The 26,338-nt window shown below is 40.8% G+C and overlaps 1 protein-coding gene across 3 annotated transcripts in view; it reads right to left on the reverse strand.

The window, feature by feature from the left end:
- PDE7B (phosphodiesterase 7B) overlaps positions 1-26,338 on the reverse strand; it is a 166,384-nt gene that overhangs the window by 71,211 nt on the left and 68,835 nt on the right. Inside the window, exon 1 of one of the 3 annotated variants that reach the window (XM_015858356.2) lies at positions 8,914-9,235. The exons of the other annotated variants lie outside the window; for them this stretch is intronic. Within the exon in view, the coding sequence (XP_015713842.2) occupies positions 8,914-9,151 (238 nt within the window). The 5' untranslated portion in view covers positions 9,152-9,235. Of the gene's footprint in view, positions 1-8,913; positions 9,236-26,338 lie in introns of those variants that run through there. 3 annotated transcript variants of the gene reach the window in all.

A 26,338-nucleotide genomic window follows, 5' to 3' on the forward strand; every position in this document is an offset into this window, starting at 1 on the left:
CTCTCTTGTGTAGCAAATTCTTCTCTGCTTAGTCTCTTTTCCAGTGGTTACAGAAAGCAACACACCTCTTTTACACACACTGAACCGGAGTTCAAGAAAGGCCTTGAGCTACTGCCAGGACTAATTTATTCAGTTAGCTTTAGTTCCCAAAAGAAAGCATGATATGCTAGCTCACTAGAGCTTCCAGGAAGAAGAGGAAGCAAGTATAAGAGACTAGCTATGCAGTACGTATAAAGTTAATCATCTCTCACAAGCAGTTTTCTCAGGTTTTTTTGCTGTTAAGGCATTTGAACATCATCTGAAGAATTAAAGCAATCTGCAAGCAATACCTACAGAATTTCCTTTTTCCTCTTTCCTTTTAATGACACAAACCTGCATGCAAAATCCAAGCTGGATCAAATCACTCTTTTTGGCATTTCACATTTGGAATTAGAAACGTAATTGCCAAATTACTGTAAAAGCAGCTGTTCCTGCAGCATATCCACCCAAGTTGGAAGCAGGAAATAAGAAAGCTCCCATGAAAGCCTATAATTACAAGATTTCCAGTTAAGTTTTGCACACAAAAAGTATTTGGAAGATGTTTGGATAAGCAAAGTTTGAGACTCACGGCTATTTGGATAACTACCTGGGTGCTTTGCTGAAGCTTTATTATCTCCAGATAATAAAGACACAGGCAGACATAAACCCCCCACAACCAGCTACTGCTATCTTTAACTAAAAGAAAGCTTGTCTGAGAAGCACCTCCTATAAGAACTTAGCCAGCAGCTATTATAAACAGACTAGTGATCTGTGTACTTAAGGTGTTTTCTGCACCTGTCAAAGTTTTGATGACATACAAAATGTTCTCTGCTTGCATTTTCCAATTACTCTGCTTGTTCTTAATTGAATATTTACCTAGCACATTGTGTAACACACTAATTTTCAATGATTTTGGTAAATAGCTCCATCAAGCTTAAAACTAATTCCTCCTACTTAGAGTAACCTACTTTACAATCTAATGTTCAAGAGCAATGTTCAAACGCTACTGTGTTGTACCTAGTTTAGTGTTACTCCAACTTACTTATAATTCCAGCAGAAGAAAACAAAACATTCAATCTCAAGACAGTGCTTAAGCAACTGGGAATGAAACAATGCCTTCCTCAGCACAACATGTTCTCAAAACCCTCTAGGACGCTGCTTCACCTTTAACTGCACCTGCACAGAGAATCTTTTAAATAGGCCACAAAGATAATATTTTGGCCTTAACTCAGGTCAGGGGTAGCAGAAGAACACTGAGATAACAATATTTGAAGTGTATCCCCTCTGTACAAGCTAGAGCTGGCTATGGAAACAGGAAAGGATTTTCATACTCTCCTGAGAGAAGCAGAACTTTACGTGCTTCCCTTTCAGAAAGGATCAAAGTTGGGGAAGTTTACAGCAGTTTCTCCAAACAGTCTCCTGACCTTACAGAGACACTTAAGAAAACACTTTCCATAGAGTTTTACCTTTGTGTGCGCCAATGATGATCTTGGTCTACAAAACAGAACAAAATCCATGGGCATCCAAGGAAAGGCCCTCTCTGGTGTCTGTAAAATGTGAACCGTGTCCTATGCGTCCTGGGTGAAGAACTACTAACAGCCCCTGCTAACTAATTTCAAAGATTTCATAAGCTAAGAGGACTTTGGAGGATACCTGAATTTCAAGAAATTCTATTGAAAGAGAAGTGAAAGGGTTTAGTCCCTTAATTCCTTCTGGAAAAAAAAAAAAAAAAAAAAAAAAAAAAAAGTACAGAACTGGCAGCAATAATATTATCATGAACCTTCTCTGCCCCTGTCATCTTTGACCTTCCTTTTTCATACACCTGAGGCCAACTATGTTTGGCTTTGCAGCATTAGGAATTTTGCAGCACAGCATCTCCTCCTAGCAGATGACAGTTCAAGACAGGGAACTTACACGATCTCACAGTGATTTAAGGAGGGGAGGGAGAAAAATAAAGCTGGCTGTCCATGGAAAAGGAGAAGGAATGCTTTATCCAGGATGATAATAAAAAGGATTTAGTCCTTCTGTCATGCAGAGTTTGTAGCTGTAACAATGAAGAAGAAAGCACATGTTGCAAGCTGAAGAAAAAATGAAGAGCTGAGACATTTTTGTCTTGCAACTGCAAGTTTACACCAAGAACCAGAAAAAGTACTTCAGAAATTACTGTAATGTATCCAATCATTAGCCAGGCTTAAAAGTCATTTTTCAAAGAAGGCTAGGAGGACTTAGAAAAAGTTTTTTTAACAAATGTCAAGGTATGTTTCAGTCTGGAAGTCTCAAGAGGGTTACTTTTAAATATTTGCACTTTCCAGCCCAGACCAAGAGAAGACAGAAGGACCAGCATATTTTACAGCATGCACCCAGAATGGGGTGCATAACTGTTGGGAAGAAATAGCCTGAGGTCAGGTGAGCTTTTTTCAGTCAACCTAAAACTTACATTGGGGAGCTCCTGCAATACAACTTCGATTCTACCAGGTTTGTCCATCCATGAAGACACCCATTAGAAAAGTGATAGCAGTTAAGCGTCAGTTAGCTGTCACAAAAAACGTGGTTTTGGATGTTCTGAGGGCAGAACTCAGGGGAGCGAGTTCGAACAGACAGTAGTAGTGAAAATGCTAAAGCAGGCAACTGTTTCCTTGGCTTGCGGAGAAAGCCAAACTTGTACTTCATAGAGCAGGGCTACAGGAAGTTGTTGGGGATGCTTGTCTCAAAGAAAGTTTTAAGAACTATGATGGTCCACAAGCTGTAAGTTTATTAAGAAGGAGCACTGAAACAACAAATGTTGCATACAATGTTTCACTCCCAGAAGCAGTACCAAGCCTCCCACAATGCATTTTAAATCTTTCTCTCATAACATTTAAACAATAAGGAAAATTATCCCCACTAGTCTGGCATGGCTAATATCGCTACTGCTTTCTATTGGTAGCCATTTGTGTGTTTAATTCTTCACATAATATCAAGCGCTTGAGAGTTAGTTTACCAAAGATAAAAGAAAATCATCAGTTTTAACTCTAATGATACAAACAAGCACACAAAATTAAAAACAAACAAATAAATAAAAATCCAACTGCATGTTTACATTATAGCTCAGTAGCTTTTCCTTTTGAAACATTGTTTTTAGATATCAAGCCACATCTTTGACTCCTGATACTCAGAACAGCTTCACTGGGGGCAACAGATCTCTCCACCATTTTACGACTGTCTGGAATTTGCTTTATTTGTGTTTATAGTTTTCAGCAGGCTGCTTCTTTGTTTCCAGTTGACAATATCAATAAAACCACTATAACCAGTATCAGTAAAACCACTGTCACTTTGCTAGCACTCCAGCAGCACTACCTTGGGCATGCTGGCCAACATCCAACTTGGGCAGTAACATTTTATCTGCTAACTTTATCCCAAAACCTTAACCATGTACTGTAATCTTTCTGTTGCGGCTGTACATAGCTGAACAGCTGCTCCAAGAGCTTCTCCAAGCATTTCTGCAAGCAATTTTTGTTTTCCAACATTCACAACAAAGCAAACAGAAATTGTGCCAGCGAGGCCAAACCGAAAGACTACTCAGAAATTGTTTACAATTTTGGATTATTTCTTTTCTACTGTTTATCTCAGGTCAAGCACTTAATTCCAAATATTCCCAAATGCTGCCAAATGCACAACAGAAAATTTACATAAGAATTAAGTAGCAAAGAGGCCTCAAAAAACGCTCTAGGAGGTATAGTTCAGTGAAAATTTTCACCACCTAAATAAATCCAGAGGTTGGTGGACAAACATCAACTAACATATTCCATTGATAGTAAAATGAAAGACTTCTAATATCAATTCAGAATTTCATTCTTAATGGCATTTTGAAGGTAATTCTAAATGAAGAGCTCCTTAAATGATACTAGAATTTAAACAGTGACCATGATTTAATGTCTCCAAAAGGTTTTTGTTTTGTTTTTTGACCCTTGAAGAAAATTCTCCAGCTACCAAAGCATTTTGAAAAAAAACAAACACATAACTCCAAATTACAAATGTTACTAAGCTGTGTTCAGTCAGTAAGCTGCAGTGTTAAGCTGGAGAAGGACTACCTATGGATGTGCTCCAAATCCTAAGTATTTTATCACATGGTCTACATACACACAGCACGACAGCAATACTGCATACAAACTCATTTCACTGTTCTTAGTGAGATCACCATATACAGTTCCACTGAGTTAAGCATCTCTTCATAAGAATACAAAAAAGTCTATTTCCTCTTCTCAGGCACTGGAGTTTCAACATAACAGTAGGAAAGAAAACAAGGTTGCCACAGGTAGCCTTGATTCTATCAAAGTCACATTCTTTGTCTCTACTAAGGGTAATGGATTTAACAACTCAGTGTAAGCCTTAAAAAAAAACCACAACAACAACCTAACTTCAGAAAGACATCAGCCTTTCTGCCTGCTGTGCACCTCTCAGCTGGGCACAAAGCAAGTTGTTTTCAACCTAAGGAATAACAGAATAAACTGGTCAGATGCCGAAACAATGCCATTTGATAGCTTTTGTGCTTCATTTATTGCTGGGATCTACATCTGTGGTACCTACAAGCTCAACAGCAACCACACAGAATGATGAGATTTCTAAGTAGTTAGCTAGCCCCTGTTTGGCATTAAATGATTCAGATTTTAATCATTTTATGCTTATTAATTACTGCAACGGGACTATAAAAACATGCACGAGTTTCAGGACGTCACAGCTAATTATGATTCAGCAAGTAATGACGGGAAGGGGAAGCATGAAGTTTATTTTAACAAGCACAGCATGATTTAGAGCTGTTCACTGCAAAAGAAAAAGGAGTTGGAAGCGCATTTCCTCGGTTATCATGGAAGAACTGAGTCTTAAGAGGTCCTGTGAATAACTTTTGGGAAGTGCTTTGAGCAACCACTGAAGACGCAAACAGATGATTTAACTCTGACCTCTCCAACAGGTCTGTCACAGAACTGCTCAGCATACAGCAGTAAGGTCTGAAGGAGCAAGGCCTGGTGTGCAGCACAGCTCAGACAATGTCGAGACGTTTTAATAAACTCTCAAGTAGGAAAGGAGACAGTTGATTGAAGAGGGGAAGTAAGTGGACACACCAATAATAGGAGATTTTTCCAGAAGCAAACTGTAATAGGAGTGATGCTTGGTACTGCTTGTTTTTCCTCCTCAAGGCAAAGGGACTCATCAGTTAAGGATGAGTGTGATGCATGCATGAATCAGAACCTGCATTTCTGAGAAAACATCTACAGACAGAGATAGGTGGAAAAATACATTCAGAGCTATTTCAAAAACCCACAGAGATTGGTGTCGCAGAGGACCTCAAGAATTCTAAGTACCACTGTGCTTTCTCTGAAAGCCTTGCATGCCTGCACATGTGCAAGACTCAAACAGTACAGAATGTCTCTCTGGAGTTATCTGGGATGATCGCTGTAAATCTAAGAGGTTGCAAATGCTCATAAGGAAGAGTCTTAAAGGCAGACCAGTACCTGTTCCCTGATCCGGTTTGTTTAATCTGCTGAACTGTACGAGAGTGATAAAGTTAAGGCCAGAAACAAAATGCACTTCCCTACAAAGCAACAACATGGTTTCCATACAGAGTTATTGGAATGATTCAGTTGTAGTACAGTAAAGTAACAACACATGTTGTTACTTTATTCAAGCAGAAAGCATTGCAATTAATCTTTAAAGCATCATAAAGAGTGACAGTGAATCATAACCCATTTCCCACCCAATGCTCTTCAAACTAATTATGTTCCATTATTGCATTTTCTTACTATCGCATATCCAGTCCGAATGCGTTAAATGGATTTGGCAGAGTTGAAGAGAGTTCTCACCAAACCATGGTTTTGTACTGATTTGGTTGGGGATTGAAACAAGAAAATAAAAGAGTTACTAAGCAACAGCAGGCCAGGAGCAGGAGAAAGGTCTGCAGTCTTAATTAAAAAAAAAAAAAAAAAAAAAAAAAAAGAGACAGAAAGAAATCCCAGGTAGTGAGTATCTATGAGATCTGGGTTCCAACCATAAGCTGCATGATGTACTGTAGACAATTTTTGGCAGGGAGATTCAGTGCCTTAATCTAAGTTCTGAACAAGATGAAGGATCCAGATACAGTTCTTTAATTTAAGATCCCAGAACACACAGACAGCTTTGCTTTGTGAAAGCTACCTCAAGAAATAGGAATGTGGTATGACTTACAGTTATATGGGTCGCCAGGACATTGCCATCCACAGAACTGATATCACACCCACATATAGCTCTCCTTCCCCTTCCCAGAAAGACAGCCCAAAGCTGGGTGCCATCACTCAGGCTAGGACAAGGGAATTTGCTTTGCTAAGACTGAAAACTCTCTGATAACATGATCAAGCAAGACAGAAATCCTGAGAGTTTCCTTCCAGAATCCATATCTATTTCCTCGTCTTCTACTGTAAGCAAAATAGTTTCATGAGCATGTGATAACTGAACATGAGTTATCACATGAACACTTACAAATTTAAATGAAAAAGCCCTTGATGTGGAGAGTGCTCTGAACTCCACTGCTGAACAATCAACCTTTATTTGCCTAACCAGCAATACCTTGGGCAGAAGTTATTTGCTTTAGCTTCACCTGAAAAAAAAAACCTGATCTCCTACTGAAGTAGTGCCTTTTTATAAGATGCAAGCTACATGTGTGTTTTTTTTCCACACCCACGATACGAACATCAAACCAAGTGCCCCACACTACCAATTTTTCCCAATGATTCTCCTTTTTCCCCATTTCTACATTCTTTGCTTTTGCACTTACTTAAGCACACCGGATTTCAGCATTTACTGGTTTTCCCACGTACTCCAGAGTACTTCAAGTGACTAAAACGAAACCACAAGAGGGAAAACTACTAGCATGACTGTTGCTGAGGAGGAAAAACCAGCAACCCAGGTCTGGTTCACTCAAACTCTCTGATGATTCGTATTTAAAGCATTGAGGGCTACAGTCATCTTCTGCTCTGATGTGTGCTGCTGCAAGTCAACTGAGGTTATGAAATGGGATCTGGCACCATGGAGAGAACTGTCCCTTCACAGGATACGAGTAATAGTCACTTGAGTAAATGCAAGTTATTCATATCCTGCTAGTGGAATAATCTCTCTCTGTACATTCATGCACATTTTTAGTTGCCTCCAGGAATCCAAAGGCGAATCTCATTTGTTACCTAATGAAATTAATTCCACCAGATCTAGCACAAGCACACTGGAAAACCACTATTACTCATACATGAGGTGTAACCAATGCAGCATTTCTCAAGTTCTGTTTGATTAGGGTCCATCTCTGAACCCGCACCATTCACCACACAAACCTCAACCTCCCTGGCTGGCTACAGTGCATTCCCAGCTGATTTGCACCAAGTCTTAAGGAGCAATTTGAACATTTCACCTCCCCTTGCTTTATTCACAACAATCTCATTATTCTTTTAAATTGAAGCGATTCCCAAACAGTAGGTTGGCCGGTTGTATAGTTTCCTTGGACTCTGAGAATGCATCTTCCCTTTTTCTCAACAGAAGGGAACCACACATTTCTTAGTTAATCTGCAAATGTGTTAAATAATGTTAAGATGATCAATTGGGCCGCACTGGTGGGCATCCAAAAGCGATGCACAGACACACGTGTACCATTCAGGTCTGTAAGTACAGTTACACACATACACGCAAGCACTTTGAAACCTCTTCAGCAAGGTCACATCACGTGAGAAATTAAATGATTTCGGTAGGAAATGCTGTAAGATAAAGGACTTAGTGAAGAGAGCAGAAAAAAGTTAGGATATAATCTCTCAAGACCGAAGGCACCAAAGAGTTCAGTGACCAGGCTGCAGGGAAAACATAACACGGGATTCCAAAGAACCATGCTGCAGACTTTCAGTGGTCTATTGAGTCAGGGTGGTATGGTGATAGGAGAATCAAAAGCTTCATCACAGGGCACTGAGACAACTGTAGGCAAATGGGCTTGACTTCAGCAGAAGGCACAAGGTTTTGAACCAAGACGTAGCAGGGTAAGAGGCAAAACTGAGATTGGCTCATTGGAAGTAACTAGTGCCAGGCTAACATAACAACTGATTTCTATGTAACAAAAAGGCAAGAAATGTAATCCGGACTTCAATAAAGCTTTTGATACGGTGCCATATGACCCCATAACTCAGTTAGGAAAAAATGTGACATACGAGATTTACAGGGTTAGAGAAGAGCACATGCTCTTCAGCCGGTAACATACCACGCTCAAAGGCAGCAGCGGGTCGGGGCAGGGTTACTCCACGATTTAAGGCACGTAAGTCATAATGCTGTCACCGCGAGCTGCACATGGCCGCGCTGGAAGCACGGGCACATCATGTGGAACGCGCCTCGCACACTCACAGTTCGAGGCTTAGTTTGGCGGCTCGGGAGGCGAAGCCACGCTCTCCATCCGAAAGCAGCGGAGAAGCCCCGGGCGTGGGGCCGGCTGCAGCACCTCCAGCCCGGGGTCCCGCGGAGCTCTCCGCATCCGAGCTGCCTGCGGGCCGAGGGGCTGACCCGAACCGGCACCGAGCCCGGCCGAGGTCAGCCTCAAAGCCACCGAGCCGCTCGCTCTGTTTTGCCGCAGAACTTTTCTCACCCCGTTCGCAAAAGCAGGCAACAGATTGCAGGAGAGAGCGCGATCAGCAAATGGACCCGGCTCCCAGAGCGGGCTCAAACTCTACGAGTGCGCCCTTCCGAGAGGGGGAAACCGACAGCCGCTAAAAGCACGTTTTCAAACCCGGACGCCCTCCGGGCAGCACTCCCCGGCCCGCGCCTCTCCAGCCCGCCCCGATCCGCCGGCTCAACTCCGACACGGGCCGGGCCGACTCCCCGCGCCCCCGGCCCCGCGTGGTGTGCCGAGGGCAGCCGACCTACCTGCCGAGCCGCTCAGGGCATCCTCACTCTCCAGAACCCCTCTGTGTTTCGCCCCGCGAAGCTCGCCCTTGGATTTCCAAACGAGCTTTACCATCTTGATCATCTCGGGCAAGTCCCAGGCCAGGGTCCCCTGCTGATAACCGGGCAGGCTGCCCATGGGAAAGGGCATCGGCTCTTCCCCCGTCCTCCTCCGCCTGCCCGGCTCTGCCGCGGGGAAGAAGCGCTCCAGCACCGGCATCCTGCCCCGCGCCCCCCGCCGGGCAGCCGCAGCCACCCCCCGGCCCGAGCAGCCGCGATCGGCATCCAGAGCGGGGCGGGGGCGCCCGGCCGCCCACCGCCGCCGCCCCGCGCAGGGGGCGCGCCCCGCCGCCGCCCGGTCCCGGCTCCGGCTGCGCTGCTCCGTCCGCCGCTCTCGCCCGCCCTCTGCGCGCTTTCAGCCCGCCGCCAGGCGCCGGCAGCCGGGGCAAAGCAGCAGGCGGGCGGGCGCGGAGCCGCGGCTCATGCCGACGCCGCGCAGAGCCGAGCCCCTGGGCGGGGGCGGGGGCTCCGGCCGCGGCTGCCGGCAGTGAGGGGGGGGGGGGAACCGGCGCTGCCGGGGCTGGGCGGGCAGTGTCCTTGCCGCGCTCGGGGGCTGGTGCTGCCGACAAGGCACCCCCCCGCCCCGTGCCACCTCGGCCCGGCAGGGCTCGCTGCGGTGCTATAGGGGTACGTGGGATTCGGCATATGGAGCTGAGCCCAGCGGTAGCTGCGGTGGAAGGGCGAGGCTCCGGCCCAGGGGAAAAAAGCGAAAGAAGCCCGACGGGCCAGGGGGCAACGTGCTGCTGAAAGTGGGGCTTTGGGTAAGGGGGATTTGCCCCGTTATTTTGGTCGCGAGCTCCACCTGAATGGGTTCACGTTAGGACACTGCCTGGTGGCAGTGATCGCTCGCAAGCTCCAGTGAGAACACAATTATTCGCTCCGTAGCCTTAAAACCAAGGCACAGGTGCCTGGGCAAGTGCTCGTCCAGGAGCAGGAGGTGCTTCACTATGCCCAGCACTTTTGTTTCAACTTTAAACAAAGTGCTGCTAATGGCCTCAAGCCATTAATTTATAGACAAGCCCTACAGCAGGGGGCCAAAGGGTGGTCTCCTGTACCAGCAATTAGGCTTCGGTAAGATCACAGAAAACATACTTAATGGGATCTTAGTTGGCATTATAATACCTCCTACCGCGCATATATTTGTTTTCTCTGAGTTACAGTTGATGTTCTTTCTCCAGGTGGAGAAAACAAACTTGGAAACAGAGAAGAGTCCCAGAAAATGGGCTCAGAGTGACCAAATACCCTTCATGTAGCAAACTGTGCACAAGCCCTTCCTCCTCCTGGCAATGGCAGCAAAAGCAGCACAGTGTTTCCTCTGTCCTGGGACCCTCCGCCATGCTTGTCTGAATGCTCCCACCTCAAACTGGCTGCCCCAGCATTTTACGGAAGCTGTCCTCATTCTGTCTGCAGGCTGCAGTCCCCACTATGCTCTCAGGTGCCTGTGTCTTGAAAATGATGAAGTGCTTCCAAAGAATTATACCATTGTTGTTGTACTGTTATTTTGAAGTGTCCTCAGCGTCAGGATATCCTGACTCGGAACAAAGGGGTTAAGAACAAAGAAAACAAATAGATGATACACAGTACAGTAGCACAAGATTAACACATTCATACAGTGATGTATAGCATCAAAAACGATTGTTTTTTTCTCTCATTTATACGGTTTCTTGTGGTATTTTAAGTTTTTCATATTGGTAGATGGTGTGCAATTGCTTTTTAAAGCAATATTGTTTCTCTTAGAGAAGGATAAACTGAAATACAAATGGCTTAGGAGATGTCAGCATAGTACTGAGTGAATTACACCTTAAACCCAAACTGCTCTGTTTTGGCTTTGATGTACAAGAAGTTCCATTAACTTTATTTTTCAGCTACAGTTTTTCATCTTTGTTTACATCTTCACTTCCTGCTCCCAGCTGCAACAGAGATCAGAAGTGATAGAACACCACGAAAGAAAGGCCATCCTGGTAGCATTTCCAGCTTGACTGCATACGACAAATACCAGGAATCTTGGAAGAGAATGTATTTGCAGATGCCCAGCCCCATGTTCAGATGGATATCTGAACACTTAGATGCTTAACCACCAGAACTCCTGATGGTAGCAATAAGAAATCTTCAGAGTTTTCTAAATTGACAGTATTGTTTTATAACATTAAAGCAGTGAAAATTTAGTGCCAGCAGTAGTTGTGTCACTTGGGTAGGTACCTGCCTTGTGGGTACATTCAGGCAGTGAGAAGTGAAGCATTTGTCATACTTTATTGTTTATAATTCTACAGATGCAAAGCAAGAAGCCAGTCAGAAACCAAAGGGACAGTATAGCCTGTTGCATAGTTCTGTCCTAGGTCAAGTGATTATCTTTAACTCATCCAAGGTTTTTGCTGTGATTGATTGACTTTCCTTTGTTTTTTGTCATAATGGAACTGCATAAGCACTGCTCACAAGAAAGTGGAGGTTTAAGGGAGGCTTAGGGACACGGTTTATTGATATGGTGATGATAGTTTGATGGTTGGACTTAGAAGACTTTTCCAACCTTAATGATCCTATGATTCTATAGTCTATTCTATGAAGTTTTCAGTCCCAAAAATCAACTGTAGCATCACTCTCAAAGACCATCCAGAGATAAAATCTTCAGATATTTTAAGTTCTGGACTTTTCTGACTTGAGTTGTGCAGTGACGGTTTACACAACTTGAAGATGTGACTTCAATATAACACTTCTCATCACACTTGAGGAAAACCATCAGAAATAAAACATAACATACTCCTACACAGAAATGTACCCAGCCCTTTGTGACAGTTTTTTAAAGCAGGTCTTGAGCAAAATCATCTCATCTAAAACTTCTCTTTTGCCTTCTTAACTTCAACCACATTGGAAGGGAATCTTTGCACAGTGACAGATCACTTTGTTGCTGCTAATTGCATTTCTCTGAGACTCCCAAGTCACAGAAGCACAAGTGATGACAAGAGAAATATGAATGTACTGGCTCTGGCCCTCATCCATACCAAGCAGCAGTGCCAAGGATAGGAAAGTAGAGTTGAGACTGGAAACCTAACAAGGCAGTTCATATCACAGGTAGACATGAGAACTGGAAAAGACTTGCAAAAAGGAATATTGTGGATGGAGAAAAGAGAAGGGAGTAAGATGACAGATTAATAGCTGGTGTTGCATAATTGGTGTGTCTTAAAAAGTTTTACTTGTTTGCTTATTCACTCCAAAGTTATGTACCAAGAGCAGCAGCAGCAGAGTTTCAGGCCAGATGGTAGAGGAAGTGCCTCGTGTATCTTTCCAGCCCACTGAAGCCTGCAGGGCCTTTGTTAACCCAGTGCTCTGGTTTTCATTGCAAGTCCCTTTCTTCCCTTTCTTCTTTTCCTTTCTTCAAAGAAAAAGAAGGGAGGGGAAAAGAGGAAATAAAAAAAAAAGAGGAAGAAGAAAAGCCATGGTTTAAACTGGCAATAGCACCATCCTTTTGGCTTTGAGCTATCCCACCCTGTGCCAAATACAGTCTCCAACAGCTCTCCCACAACAAATCAGGCCAGATACACAAAAGCTGTAGAAAAAGAATGGTGAAGAAAGATCCTTGATTCTCCCCCTAGCCCCCCAGCCTTTTCCTTTTGCTTTTCTCCCCAAGCTTCATTCCCCAGCAGCGACCTCCTCCTGCTTGCCAGTACTGTAAGTGATGCTGGGACCTCCAGTCTGCAGCTTTGTTGACAGCTGCTTTAGAGTGCAGGCATCTGTGCCTTTCTGTACTGAGGAAGCGATGTAAAGGAGAAGTTATATTCCATTATTCCTGTCACTTTTTGAGAGCCAGTGTTTGGAAAAATGGCACAAATTGTTAGCATAGCAAATTCATCACCAGTAGAAATCGTCTATTCTATCATCTAACCTGTACTACCACATTGTGTCACAACTTACAGTTAGGCTTTTCCAAGTAGATACCTGAAAAAAAATAGTGATATTATCTGTTTATACTGTACATCATTAAAAAGAAATAATAGAAAAAAAGACCACTAAATCTTTCTAAACTGATTAGCAAGCACTGAATAAGTGGTCCAAATATTAGGCACCAGTTTCAAAGACCATAAGGCGCTGATTTTTAGAAAGTATAAAGAATGTGTCTTTAGATGGCACTCATTAGCAGAATCATCTTAAATTAATAATCACTTATGAAAACTATGCCTTTGCCTCTGTCCTTGGGGTTGTAGACTCGTACAGAGACAATAGCACAGGCATTTGCCTAGGGTCAGAACCAAGTGGTGATAACATCAATGGCTTAAACTTTTAGAAGGCTTCACGGGTGTGATGTGAACTAAAGAAAATATATTTGGAATGGTGGGATGCTGCTGTTACACATCAAGAAGAAAATGTGCAGCACAGTTGTAGGGCAGCATAGAAGGAGCACTGGAGAACACAACGTTTAGAAAGGACAAGGGAACAAATTGCTGGAGAGACATGGAGAACATGACAGAAGAAACATAAGCAGGCAGAGCTGCTCAGAGCTTACAACCTCCTGCTTTAAAGACGATCTCCTGTTCCTCCACTGCTCTAACAATCTTACTATAATTTTTCTTATTCATTACCTCACTTTTGTCTTATTTCAGATGCCTATTTTAATTTCTTTCTTATTAATACAAACAGTGACTCTTAGCTACTACTGTTCTCACCACTGCCTCATTAAATAGGAATAATTTTGTATTTCTTGGGGACAATTGCTATGTCTTTGCTCTAGGCTGTACATACTAAATTCTTTAAGCTCTACATCAGAATTTTTCCTCCAACCCTGATATCATTTTATTTTTTTATTTTTTTTTATTACCGATTCTTAATTTATTTTTACCATTCTTTTAATGTGTACTCATGCTACATTCTAGGAGATTGTTTTTACCTGCTGCCATCCTGTGGTACCATACTGGTGTTAAGAGTAGAGAGATGAATTTCTAAGGGAATAGTAGGATGCACTATTTATTACCCAGACTGCACACAGCATCGCTCCTTGAGAATTTCACCTACTGGGAAATGTTAAAGACAGACAATAGGTTTACAGTAATGCTTTGATTACTGTGGATACTTGAGCACACTCCTTTGGAAAAGGTTTTGGAAATGGAAGAAGATGGATTGCTTGAGTTCTGTAGAGCAAGGAGTCAGTTCTTTTTTCATTCTTAGCACATATGAGATAACACATTTTTATGATTAACAATTTGTACTACTAACTAAGCAAAAATGTTTGTGGTAAAGGAATAAACAGAAGTCCATAACTAATTGGAAACAGTGAGGTTGTGTAATTTTTCCATTGCCTGCTTTGGAATTAAAAGTTCAGTTTCAAATCTCCCACATTCTATGGGGCTTTATAGGAAATGACACACATAAGAGATAACAAAGACATCTCACCTTAATAAACAATGATAAGAAAACAATAAAAATAAGACTCTGATCTCTCATTTTTTGCTGAAGGAGAAATAAGGAAGTTGCCATCACTATGATGTCTAACTTTACTGAATGATGTATCTGACTGACTGCTTTAGTTTAAATCCTCCCTGAATTCTTACATGAAAGCCTGAACCAAAGTCAAGCCAAGAGATTTAAGAAAAACTCTTTGCTCTTGCACAGTAATCATTGCAACTGTTTTGTGTTGGATGTTCAGTAATCAGTGATGGTATTGGAATGGGAAGTTAGGAATGCTGCATCTAATTGAAAATGTAGGCAGAAAATAGATACTGGAAAGGCTAGTTGTCTTTCTAATAACCTCGTAACAGTAACAACTGCATCATCCGTCAGTATTCCTTTTTTTGTGAATAGGTAAAAAAGACTCAGTAGAGAAAGAGACTAATCAGATGAGATATGTGTATCTCTTAAATACATAACTGGTATTATGTAGTTGAACATTCTCAATTAATTCAAAAGGATTACTTCATCTTTAAAGCTGAGGATGTGTGTATATATTCTCTCAATTGGGACATAAGTGTCTGAAAACTATGGCAACAATTTGAAAGAATGCTTTTACACATCTTTTCCTTTCAGCTTTTCCATGCTTTCATCTTGCGTGACAGCAGTGTGTGCAGTTTGGTTCAGGGATGGACAAGAGATACAGGGAAGTCGTGGGAAAGGTCTAACCGATGCACAAATGTACTACTGAATAAACAAGCTCCCTCTGACCTAGATCCTCACAACAGCAAAGTCAGGTTATATTTACTTGTAACCAAGCTCTTAGAGGTTCTTACAAATGCATCTGTGTAAATGTAGCTCCAGTGGAATTAGCAACAATGGACTTCTGGTGTCACCCTTGCTCTGGTACTTTCAGACTGTGCTGTCAAACCGCATTGATAGTCACAGAAACATGTTAGTTCTTTTCCTGCATTAGAGATTCCACTCCAAATGTAATCTTGATGCTGCAGAAAGAAAAGACGCTGAGTAGGTAGTGTAGGAGAAAAATCTATCCATAATTGGTTAAAGGCATCCGATGGGTTGGCAGATGGAAGGGACATTTTCTGGAAAAACTGACTTATTGGGCACGCTGCTCACAGCAATGTAGTTCCAGCTGTAGTGCACCTTCCAAGATATCCTGAGCATATGTAAACCCACATGTTTCCTAAGATATCTGTTAGGATTTTTGACTTTTACTTTAACTACCTGCTCAAAACTTCCAAACCCAGGGACTCCCTCTAATTTGAACTATTTTTCTAAGGCTTGCAATATCATACATGAAGTCAATTACAAGGCATACCAGTAACTACATCTCCCAGTTATAAGACATTTTGGTTGCTCTGTGTAACTTGTCTCTACTGACAGAGAGCCTATAGCAACAACAACAACAACAACAGACTTTTCAGATGCCTTTGGGAGAAGAGAGAGGTAAACATGAGAGTGGTTGCTCCCACACACATTTTCAGCCACTTGCTTTTGCGCTCTGAAAATTCTTAATTCGGAAATCAAGATCAGATTCTTAGAATGATATGCACTGTTTTGTCTCTATAAGTACAGACTTGGCAAAATGTCACCGTTTTTTAAGTCTGCAAGGTACTGACTGTACTCAGAGCAATTGACTAGAAGAGATTGCTGTGTGCTTCTTTTAGCTAAGGAAAGTGCTCAAAGGAGTCAGGGACTCTGCTCTCCAGTTTCGTATTCACTTTCCATGTAGCTCTATTCACAAGCCTCAGCATTCTGAAAAGTGGAGATGTTACAGAGCCTTTGCTCCTGCATCCTATGGTTAGAGTAAAAAAGTCTAAATGATGGTGTAGTTCATCCTCTTGCTAATGTTGGCTTTTTCCTAATGGAATACTCTGTGTAGATCAAATAAGTAAAATGACTTCTGTTATTTTTATCAGGATCTTCTTATGCACTTCAATGAAACCCATTACATAGATTTGCTGTTATTTTAAAGTATAATAACAGTGTTCAAGTAATACCAGATGAAACTGGTTTCAACCGCCATTAAGTTTGGCTTTACAGAAAGGGAAAGAAATCCTCTGGTATTTCCAGCCTCCGCTGGAACGTTGGCACAGGAAAGAATTTAGTGGGACTAGCATGCAAGGAAGTGATGTAACTTTTACCAGATTGTGTGACTATGTGGAAAAAAAAAATCAAACATCAGTTGGCCTATTACTCTATTAAAACACCAGTTTCCTATGCCAGCAAATTGGAAAATGAACTGCATCTCCTTTGCTGACATTTGCCATCTGCATCAGCTGCTTTCTTAAAAGCTAATTCTCAGGATTCCAACTGTGCCATCACATGTGCTTGTATAACTCCAAGGGGAAATACTTATTTAAGTCTCATTTTTGCATGAACATATACTTCCTTTTCTAGTCAAAGTGCAAACAGAAGTGCATGCTCATCTAGGACTGCCTGCTGGTTCCTTTACATTTTCTTTTTACAAATTTCCTTAGTTCAGAATACAATTGCTAGGGTAATAAAAACAGCATTAGCAGCTGCAATCTGGACAGCAGAATTTGATTTACGGAAATGTGACTTTGGTTTTATTTTTAAGAAATTATAAGTTAAAACCAAATGATCATCATCAGAATTAAAAAATATGCAATAAATTACCTTGGAGAATATATATTTTTTTCTTTTGACCTATCAGCTATTCTGCTGAGAAAACTTTAAAACATTGCATTAGATCCTATAACCTGATATTTGAATAACATTTAACCTGGTATTTGAATAACATTTGAATAAATATTTTAGAATATTAAGGACTAAATAAATTAACAAAACAATAGAGAAGTAAATTACCAGAAAATGTCAGAATGTGGTGCTGGTTGTTTTCTTAACAAAATGAGAAGCAACTTTCCCTCACTGAAAAAAATGTTAATAAAAATACATTTTTTTCTAAGTAAAAAAAAATGAACACTGTCTTTTGTGTTGCAAAATTACTCCACTGAAAAATTTTCAGTTAACTCTGGCAATCTATTAAACTTTTCTGTCTGAAAGTATATGGAAGTAAGGGCAAGCACAATAGAATGTGAATGGAGGGATAAGCATGTATTTGGGTAAAGAGATCAGTGGTGTACAGGAACGCTGTACATAGCTCAGAAGAGACAGGAAGATCTGATAGCATCTCTTTAGTGCTCTTAAATAGTTTTGAACCAACACTAGCAGTAAAAACCCCAAACCAAACAGCCCTAACAGCTCTGTATTTAACATCTTTTCTGGCAGATGGGACCAATGGACTGGGATGTACCACAGTGAAAGGAACTGGCCGGAGTTTCTCTGTTAACCCAACTGTAAACTATGAAGAAATAAATGGTCTAGGATGAAATGCAAAAGAGAACCATATTGTTTCAGCAATTTGTAGGTATCTACTGCAGTTATTCTTCCCTATATCTTCCCATTGGCCCAAATAGGAGCCACAGGAAAACAGATGGACAATCTAACCATCCAAGTTTTGTGCTGGTATTTGGGTAGGCTGCTTGCACCTAAATCACAGTGATGCATATTGGAGTAGCATTTGGGGCAATGTAAATGCACTAAATTATAACGTTCACTCATCAACAACTACTTAGTGACTTTGTCACATCTTTGGCAGAAATTCAACTTTTCTTCTTTTTTTTCAAGTGTTTCATTGCTCTCTAAATAAATAAATATTGGTGTCAGCTGAGCTTTTCAACTTCTGTGGAAGTGGAAGGATGAGAATAGTCCTGAAAGTGCTACCCTTCAGTTGTTGCCAAGGAAGAGAATCTCATGAGAAAATCCTGATGTTAGGTTTTCCGTCTATACTCCAAGATCCTAAGATAAAATGCAATAACTGAATTTTAACTATTTATTTGAATAAAACAGACTTACCAGAGCTTTGAGGTTTGCCCATTACCTACTTAAACATGACAGTAATATTGCTTGAAAAGTATAAATTCTACAAATTCAGACTTTGAAGCTCTGGAAAACAGCAATGATAATGTCTGTATGAATATTCATAAGTTAAGAGAATAAGTGAAAGAGTCTCTTTCAGAGCAGTTGTCACAATATCTACTCTTATTTATGGTGTTTCATTTTATTAATGGTATTCACTCCCTTTCCCTCTCCTTTAGACAGTCTCTATGGGGAAATAAAGGACAATGAACTGTGTTTTTGTAATGGTCTTACATCTCCACAGATGTCAGAACAAGAGCATCCAAAATATCTGCCATGCATTACAGACACTCTTAGTAAGTAGTTTGCTTCTTTTCTGAGCAGACATGAATTCAAATCCCTGCTCTATCACATTACTTTGTGTGATACTAAGAAATTCCTTTGGCTGTATCTAAGCTGCCAAAACTCAGGAGATCCTCCTGGTTCCGTGGCTGGCCACGTGAGACAACTCAGTGCTGGGATGAGATCTGAAGCCTACTTCTCTTTTCTCACTTGCCCTTGATTTCTCTGGGAAGAAGGCCAGAGATGTAAGCTGCAAAATAACCACACTACACTGGATAGTATTGGTTGATTAGGAAACCAGAACTAGTTGGCTTTTAGCCTCCTATAACTGCCACATTGGAAAATGGTACCTTTTTTTCTTATGGCCAGTATGGACTGATATGTTACTTTACCTTAGAGGAGGAAATCAGATACAAATACGCTAGGAATAATGAACCTTTACACAGTATAGTATCAGATGCTTTTTTAACGATCCGTTCTCAAACAGTTTTTATGGACCATGAAGATTTATAGCTATCTATCTTCTCACCCTTAGAGTTCAAGTGTAACTGGCAAGGAAGGGTGTAAATACAACAAATGCCTGTTGAAATGTAGCAGTGCTAGCCAGCTTCATAAATGATGGTGTTTTTTTCAGGGAATTGAGTAGGAGTTTGTCACCTTGCCGTGTCTGTGAGTCATGCTGTGTAGCAGTGGCAGCTCTGCATGACCTCTGGATGTGTTCTGTATCCCCAGCTGACCTCCTTGCCTGAGTGTCATTTTGCAGGACACGTGTGGAGCCTTCTGGGCCAGGTGATTACTAGGACAGGGTACTTGCAACCACCACCAAAGCCCACAGCAGCAGGCACAATGTTCAAGAGCTATCAGGAGTGCCCAGGTGTCTCAGTCCCCTTGCTATTGACAAGTCTCCAGCATCTATAGTTGCTTTTATTCTGAAGAAGTATTTTAAAGACTTTTTTTCCTTCTGCACTTGAACATGTTTTTCTCTTTTCTCATTTTGTGTAGTCTTGCTAACAGCATCTGGCCTACTAGGTGGGGGAACTGCTACAATTAAAGTAATAGCTACTAGCTCTGCTTTCCATGCATGCCTGAGGAGTGACCACTAGTAAAAAGGGGTGGATACAAGGCTAGATTTATCCAGGTAACTTGACTATATTATGAGGGAAATTTTAAAATACAGTGGCAAAAGTAATATTTTGTTCAGAAAAGTAGGCTAAGGACCAATGCTAAGAATCATCCTTAATAGTCACAAGCAATGAAGGTGCTGTGTACTATCTGGGACATGGCATTTCCTATGATTTACAGCAGAGAAGAGTGTTCATCTGCTTCATCTTTTATTTCAGCCCCTAATGCAGCTTATAGATCAACTGAAGAGTTAGGGACAGCAGCCAGAGCCTACACCTGCAGCTTAGCTCGTGTCAGACAAAGACAGGTTTGTCTGGAGGTTGAGATGCTCTGGCAGCCAGATCTGCTCAAATTGCTCACGCTGTCAGAAATTGCCCCACATGGCCTATCACCACCACTGCGTGCTACAGCACTTTAGTCACTTGCAATAGATCTTTTCCCTTCCAGCTTACTACTGAAAAAATGCTGCTGATGCTGAAGCAAGCCCATTTGCTCTGTGTGCTGAGTGGAGGGGGTGAGCATCTCTGAGAGAAGGTAATGTTTGAACCCCTTTCAACATGAACTAATCAGTATGAAGATAAGCAGAATAACGAGGTAGGGAGACAGAAAACCCTGTATATGGTCATTCTGCTCCAGATGCATTTGTCCATGGGTAGGAAAAAGACCGTCCCATCCCATCTGAAAGTAACGATGGGTCAGCCCTGGGCAATACTAATATCTGAAAAATCGTCATTCTTAATACCAACTTTCCACCCTACACAATGTATTTGTTTCATTTTCTTGTTAACTTTTACTCAGAGTTTACACAGAACTCCTCCAGCTGTGCTACATTAAAAAGCATTTAAATATATTAAAACTCTTTTCATCACGAATCAAGAGATTTTAAAATGTAGAAGCAGTAGGTTTCCAAGGACACTGACAATTTGGGCGTCCTGATTCCAGGCAATCCAGTTTGAAGCAACCAAAATTAACTGATTTTCAGAAATTAATGAGTAAGTATTGCCTGACTAAAAAGTTTATCTTCTCAAGATATTGCATGCTAGTATCATAAAATCATAGCCTGAGGTTTTAAGTTATCCTGGAAATGGCATGATATCTAAGTAAAAGGCATCATCATTCCTTACAGAGCCAAATTTCATTAAATATGTAGTATCGTGTTTCTTGGCTGGACTAATTCCTCCCACATGGAACATTATCAGCATTCAAATAACATTTCCAATGTAATGATTTTTCTTTATCATACTGTGCAAAATGTCTTTTACATGCAGACAGTACTTCTCATTCACTCAGTACTTCTGAATGAGCACTGCATGTTTTCCAAGAAACATCCACCCGTACTGTTGCTCATGTATGTGCAGTGTGTGTATGTACACTCATAGAAAGACAAGGCAAACACATTCACTCCCACGTGCACAGATGTAGGACATGGAGAATTAAGTGAAGCAACATGAGACCTCCTCTTTGCTCCTCTGGCTAAACTACTTGTGCTCATTTTTAAAAACTAAGGTTGAACACCAGTTGCAACCAGGTATTTTAAAACTCCTTTTCCCCCTAAGAATAGAACCTGCTGTTTCTAAACATGGCTACTCAGTAGAATGGCATCAGAATATTTAGAAAAGACAAGTAAAAAGTATCCTGGATGTCTGATTCTTCATACATGATTCCTCTTGAATTCTTAATGCTCTCTTCACTATTCTCATTCCTATTCCTTCTAGTAGAAGAGGAAACTCTTGAGCTAGCTGTACTTTGTTCCAAAAGAACAAACAGAAATAGTTTGCTGATTTATACGATGAATTTAAATTGCCATAATACGAGCTGAAAAGAGCTCATAGAATGCCCATGTCTTTCTGTTGGCTGTCAGAACATCTCAGCTACAAGCTTTCTTACAGTGGACATATCAAGGTACAAAAGAGTTAAGGAGAAAGCACACTGCTCCTCTCAAGATGCTATGTGTCATCAGTAAACACAATTTACCACTGTCAACTTGTGCAATATACATACATTATTTACTTAGAGCTCAGACCCCTAATTTGCATTCTTTACTTCACAAACATATTCTAATACCTTTTTATTACTTATTGCCTGATGCTTTAAAAATCCTTTTGCCTGTTTTCCTTCTCCTAGATAAAATTCCTTCCTATGTAATAATGTGTTTGAGAGAATGCAGTAAATGGCTTCACAAGGAGATTATCACTAATTTTAATAATTTCATTGTAAATGTATTTAATATGTTGCATCTATGCACACACACACACAAACAACCAAAAAACAACCAAACAACTAAAAAACAAAACAAAACACACACACAAAAAGTCCTACATGAAAAATGTTGGATCTTATGCATAAAGCATTACTAAACAATCCCAGAACCATATCTGTCTTGATGCTAAATGAGTCTTGATAACATATGAGTCTTGAGCCAAAGCTCAGTATCAGTCTTTTAAAAACTTTTTTCCAGCTTCAGTCACCAAAAACAGTGTAAAACTTCATTCAGTTATTGGTTTCCATATGCAGCCACCCAAAAAAGGGCTTAGAAATATTAACAGCTATTCCATAGTGACAGGCCAACAAAATTAAATATCTATCTCCAAAGAACTCTGGTAGATTGTTTCCTATATCAGCCTAAGAAACTGCATTGAATCTCATTTATATGTCCCAGGTTTCAAGGGACAACTGATGACAGTAACAGTAGTTACTGGAAAGGCTACCTCAAAGAGCCTGAGTTCCACATCAGTAACGAACTGTTACTGATGGACCAAGAAGATAAGGCTACCTTTACGGAAAAACGGGAAAGAGTCTAAAAACAGATATTCCTTTCAACAATGGAAAAATATCTGGAGGAAAGCCAAAGCCTCATTTATTTGTGTAGCCATTAAGGAAGAACATATTATATGCTAAGCATCTGAAAAAGAAAATGAACAACCAAGTAGCTGTTTCAAACAATATTCTATCTTTAAAGGTAGTGTATAGCATTTATGTTAAGGTTTTGTAATGCTTACAAGGACGGTTTGCGGATGTTTATAATGAGGAACACAAAAGTGTGTGTTCGCATATGAGAGGGTAAGCACAGCAGGGAATTTGACTTCCTATCACATGATTCAGCAAAGAATTGAATGAGAAGATGTATCAATTTTCTGGTGCCAAGAGATGTGAGGGAGAAGGCTGCTGGGATCTGCAGCTGGCTCGAGCCAGAGGAATTACTTTGTTCGGTGTAACTTTGCGAGCTTTCATCTGTTTGTTCCCTAGGGGCAGGAGCTAGAACCTGTTGTGATCTGATAGTCCTTTGCTTCCTGGAAGCAGAAGATAGTCCTCCTGACGACCAATTGCCTCAACACACTGGGCGGGCTGAGCCAGCTATGTCCTAAAATCTCCTCAGTCAGCCAATGCATGGAGTGATTAAAACTTTCATTACGGTCCCTAGGGGCAGATGAGGACTACCGGGAATCAGCTCTAATACAACAACAGCAGAGGGACAGCAATGCAGCTGGACAGCACAAACAGGAGTGAGAGGGAGGTGAGGACAGGAGAGGCAGATTCCCTGGGTCTTGTGAGGCTTCCAGCATTGGGGCAGCCCAGGGCCAGCCAAGCTGGCAAATTAAGGCACAGTTATCAATTACCCCAACTTGAATGTCAGCCAGAGTTTTTATTATACTTGTTGGATGAAATAGGCTGATGTGTAGGCAGAACTTGATGGCAACAGCAGGTATTTACTACAGCTACTCTACCTCTGCATCTGCTGGAGGAAGTACATGTTCCTCACTTCTGCCACTTGAGAACCTCACAGACTTCTGTATTTAGACGAATGTAAGTTTTACTTTGCCGTAGCAATGAAATTCCAGGAATGCCAAGTCTGTAATATAACAATAATCACCAAGCCAGGAAATCACAGCTTTGTTTAAGTAAGATCTGGTTAGGTCACATCTCTTAAAGGTAAATGAATAGGAAAGATGAAAGTAGATTCAGCAGAGAATAATTATCTTTGACCACAAATAATAACTAGATGGCCGTATGCCTTTAAATCTGGGTTAATTATGGTTTTCTCCAACAATATCCAATTACATGACGAATAACCTTGGCGTCTAAGGCAGGAACCTCTGTTATGTGTCATTTCTTACCTCAAGAAGACTGTTTATCTGAGTTATCAGAGCTGGCTGCTGAAAATTCAGCCTACTATTGTTGCATTCTCATTCAGAGCACACTGTCTTCCAAAACATCCAAGCAGACCTGACAGACTGATGGCTGGGAGTACTTTGACATACTCTACCAGAGGGAACTCCTGGGGGGAATAATCTGACTGCATGCACTGTGCTTCTTCCTTTATAGCATATGATAATGTAGCTGGGGAATGCAGGGGCAAGTTTTCCTCTGAGAGACAAAGCAGAAGATGCATTCAAGAAGTCTCAGTGCATATTTCTGATTTGCACTGATTTAATTCCAAGTTCTTCTTAATACTATTTGCAAAGTACAAAGGCTGAAATGTCTTCCACTGGGAAAAAAAGTCTTTTATATACTGGGATCAGACACTCTCAAATACAGTGAAACATTACATTTCAGATTAGCTCTAGATCTTGTAAATAATAAATATAGAAAACTGTCATAAAAACCACAGATATTATCATTAAATGTATGATAAAAATGGATTAGAAAATAAAGTGAATGAAGTTTGTCCAGTAAGATTTTATACTGTGACAGAATCAAAGCACCTTTTATAGAGTGAAAGAACAAGACATGAATTTCTTGAAAGAAATTTTCAGGATATTCTTTAATAGAAGGAGTAAATCACTATGCTATTTATTTAGCTATTTAGCTATATAATGTGCAAATTGTAATGGGATTTGCATTTATTATGGTTTAAATATTGAGTTATTACATTAAGAACATGTACAACTAGAAAAAAAAGTAATCTTCCCAGCCATTTGACTAACCACTAATAATACTTTTATTAATAATTAAAGACTGTTGATGATCCAAAGCAGTCTACAGCTGTTGTGCATGCTTATTGCAAATGAGACTTATCTGTTTCTTACTGAATGTAAGTACACAACAGAGGCCATCAAGACATCAAGGACTAGATCAGAAAAATGTTCCTGAAAAGGGATTTAGGAATTCCTGATAGGATTTTGTGCTAAAATCCAAGGGTAGGACCCTGAAAACTCTCACTTAGCTTTGATTTGACATTGACAACACTTCAGCATTGTGCCTGGTACAAATTGCTTGTTTTCTTGCTCACTTTTAGTCAGAAAATCCAGTAGATGTCTGAAAAATAGGAATGTGAGAAGATCTTAGAAACTACTAATGCTCTTGTATTTGCATCCTACTTGCATTAGACAGGAAACATTCATTCACATGCTGGAGTCTCCTTATGTTCAGTACAGTCTGGCTGGTGTATGCCTGGTACAAGGTGCAGCTCATCACTGACTCATGTGGTGACCAGGAAAAAAAGAGGTGCCTTGTCTTTGTAAAAACAAGTGCCCTTTCTTAATAAAAATAATAAAACTTCATGGAATTTGCAAAGCAGTCTGGCATTTTCATGAATTATCCATGAAATGAGGGGGGCCGAATTCAATTTTATTGTCTGTCTGAGGGAGTGCTCCTCTTCTACAACCTGTACCTACCTGCCAGCAGAATGTGTTACCTGCAGCATTACGTGAGCTGAGCAAGAAATCCCGGTCTGCTCCCTGCTGATGTTTTTGCTGACATTATGGCATTGAGCAAAAGGGAATTCATTGTTTGTGGCAAATGTGCGTGCAAGAGTACAGTGGCTCTGCAGCATCATGGTTATTATGATGAAAAGCAGGGATTTTGTTACACAATGTTATGGGTACTCCTGATTTGGATACCACAGTGTAGAAATGCTTCTCCAGTAACATGGTATTTTAATAGAGACAGATTTTGCTGTAATTTTTAACTTAATTTATTTTTGTCTTTTAAACTCAGTCTTAAATTTTTATATTATTTTAAATTTAAACTAGATTTACAGAGATGCAGGAGTGAGAGTCTTCAAGTGAACAGAGATTGTTTGTCATTAGTTTGTTCATATTCTTTCTCTAACTGTCTAATCAGCTGTATCCAGATGCTTTCCGAGCCCTACTGGGAGTAGAGTGACTATTTCAATACTTAATAACTATAGAAGACAGAACCCGCCAATTCCTTATTCCAATGTTCCTACTTCATTTCATAGATATGTTTTTAGGTTCACCCTTTGAATTAACATTTTCAGTTCTCCAGACACAAAGACAAATTAAGGTGATATTTCCCCTAGGAGAAATTATGAATATCTTGCCACAAAGTCTTGCATCACAAATAGGTGTAACTTTAGGAAGACAGGAGAAAATGGAGATAAGAACTGTAGTACCAAGTCAGACGCAAAGATTTTGATGGCCTGGCTTTGGCAAAGCTGATGAAAACCAAACACATTTTTTATTATCATTAAGAGGTAACTTAACGTTAAAAAGGTAATTGCTTGTGCAGCAACACTCTCACAGGAATGTGGGAGAAGGTGCCTTTTTGGCCAGTCTGAAAAGGTGGAAAGGATGACTAAAGCCCTCCTACATTCTTGTCTTTTACACAATTAAATCTGATTTAGAACAATGTGCTGCTATGCATT

The sequence above is a fragment of the Coturnix japonica genome, chromosome 3, assembly GCF_001577835.2.
Source record: "Coturnix japonica isolate 7356 chromosome 3, Coturnix japonica 2.1, whole genome shotgun sequence".
Lineage (NCBI taxonomy): Eukaryota > Metazoa > Chordata > Aves > Galliformes > Phasianidae > Coturnix > Coturnix japonica.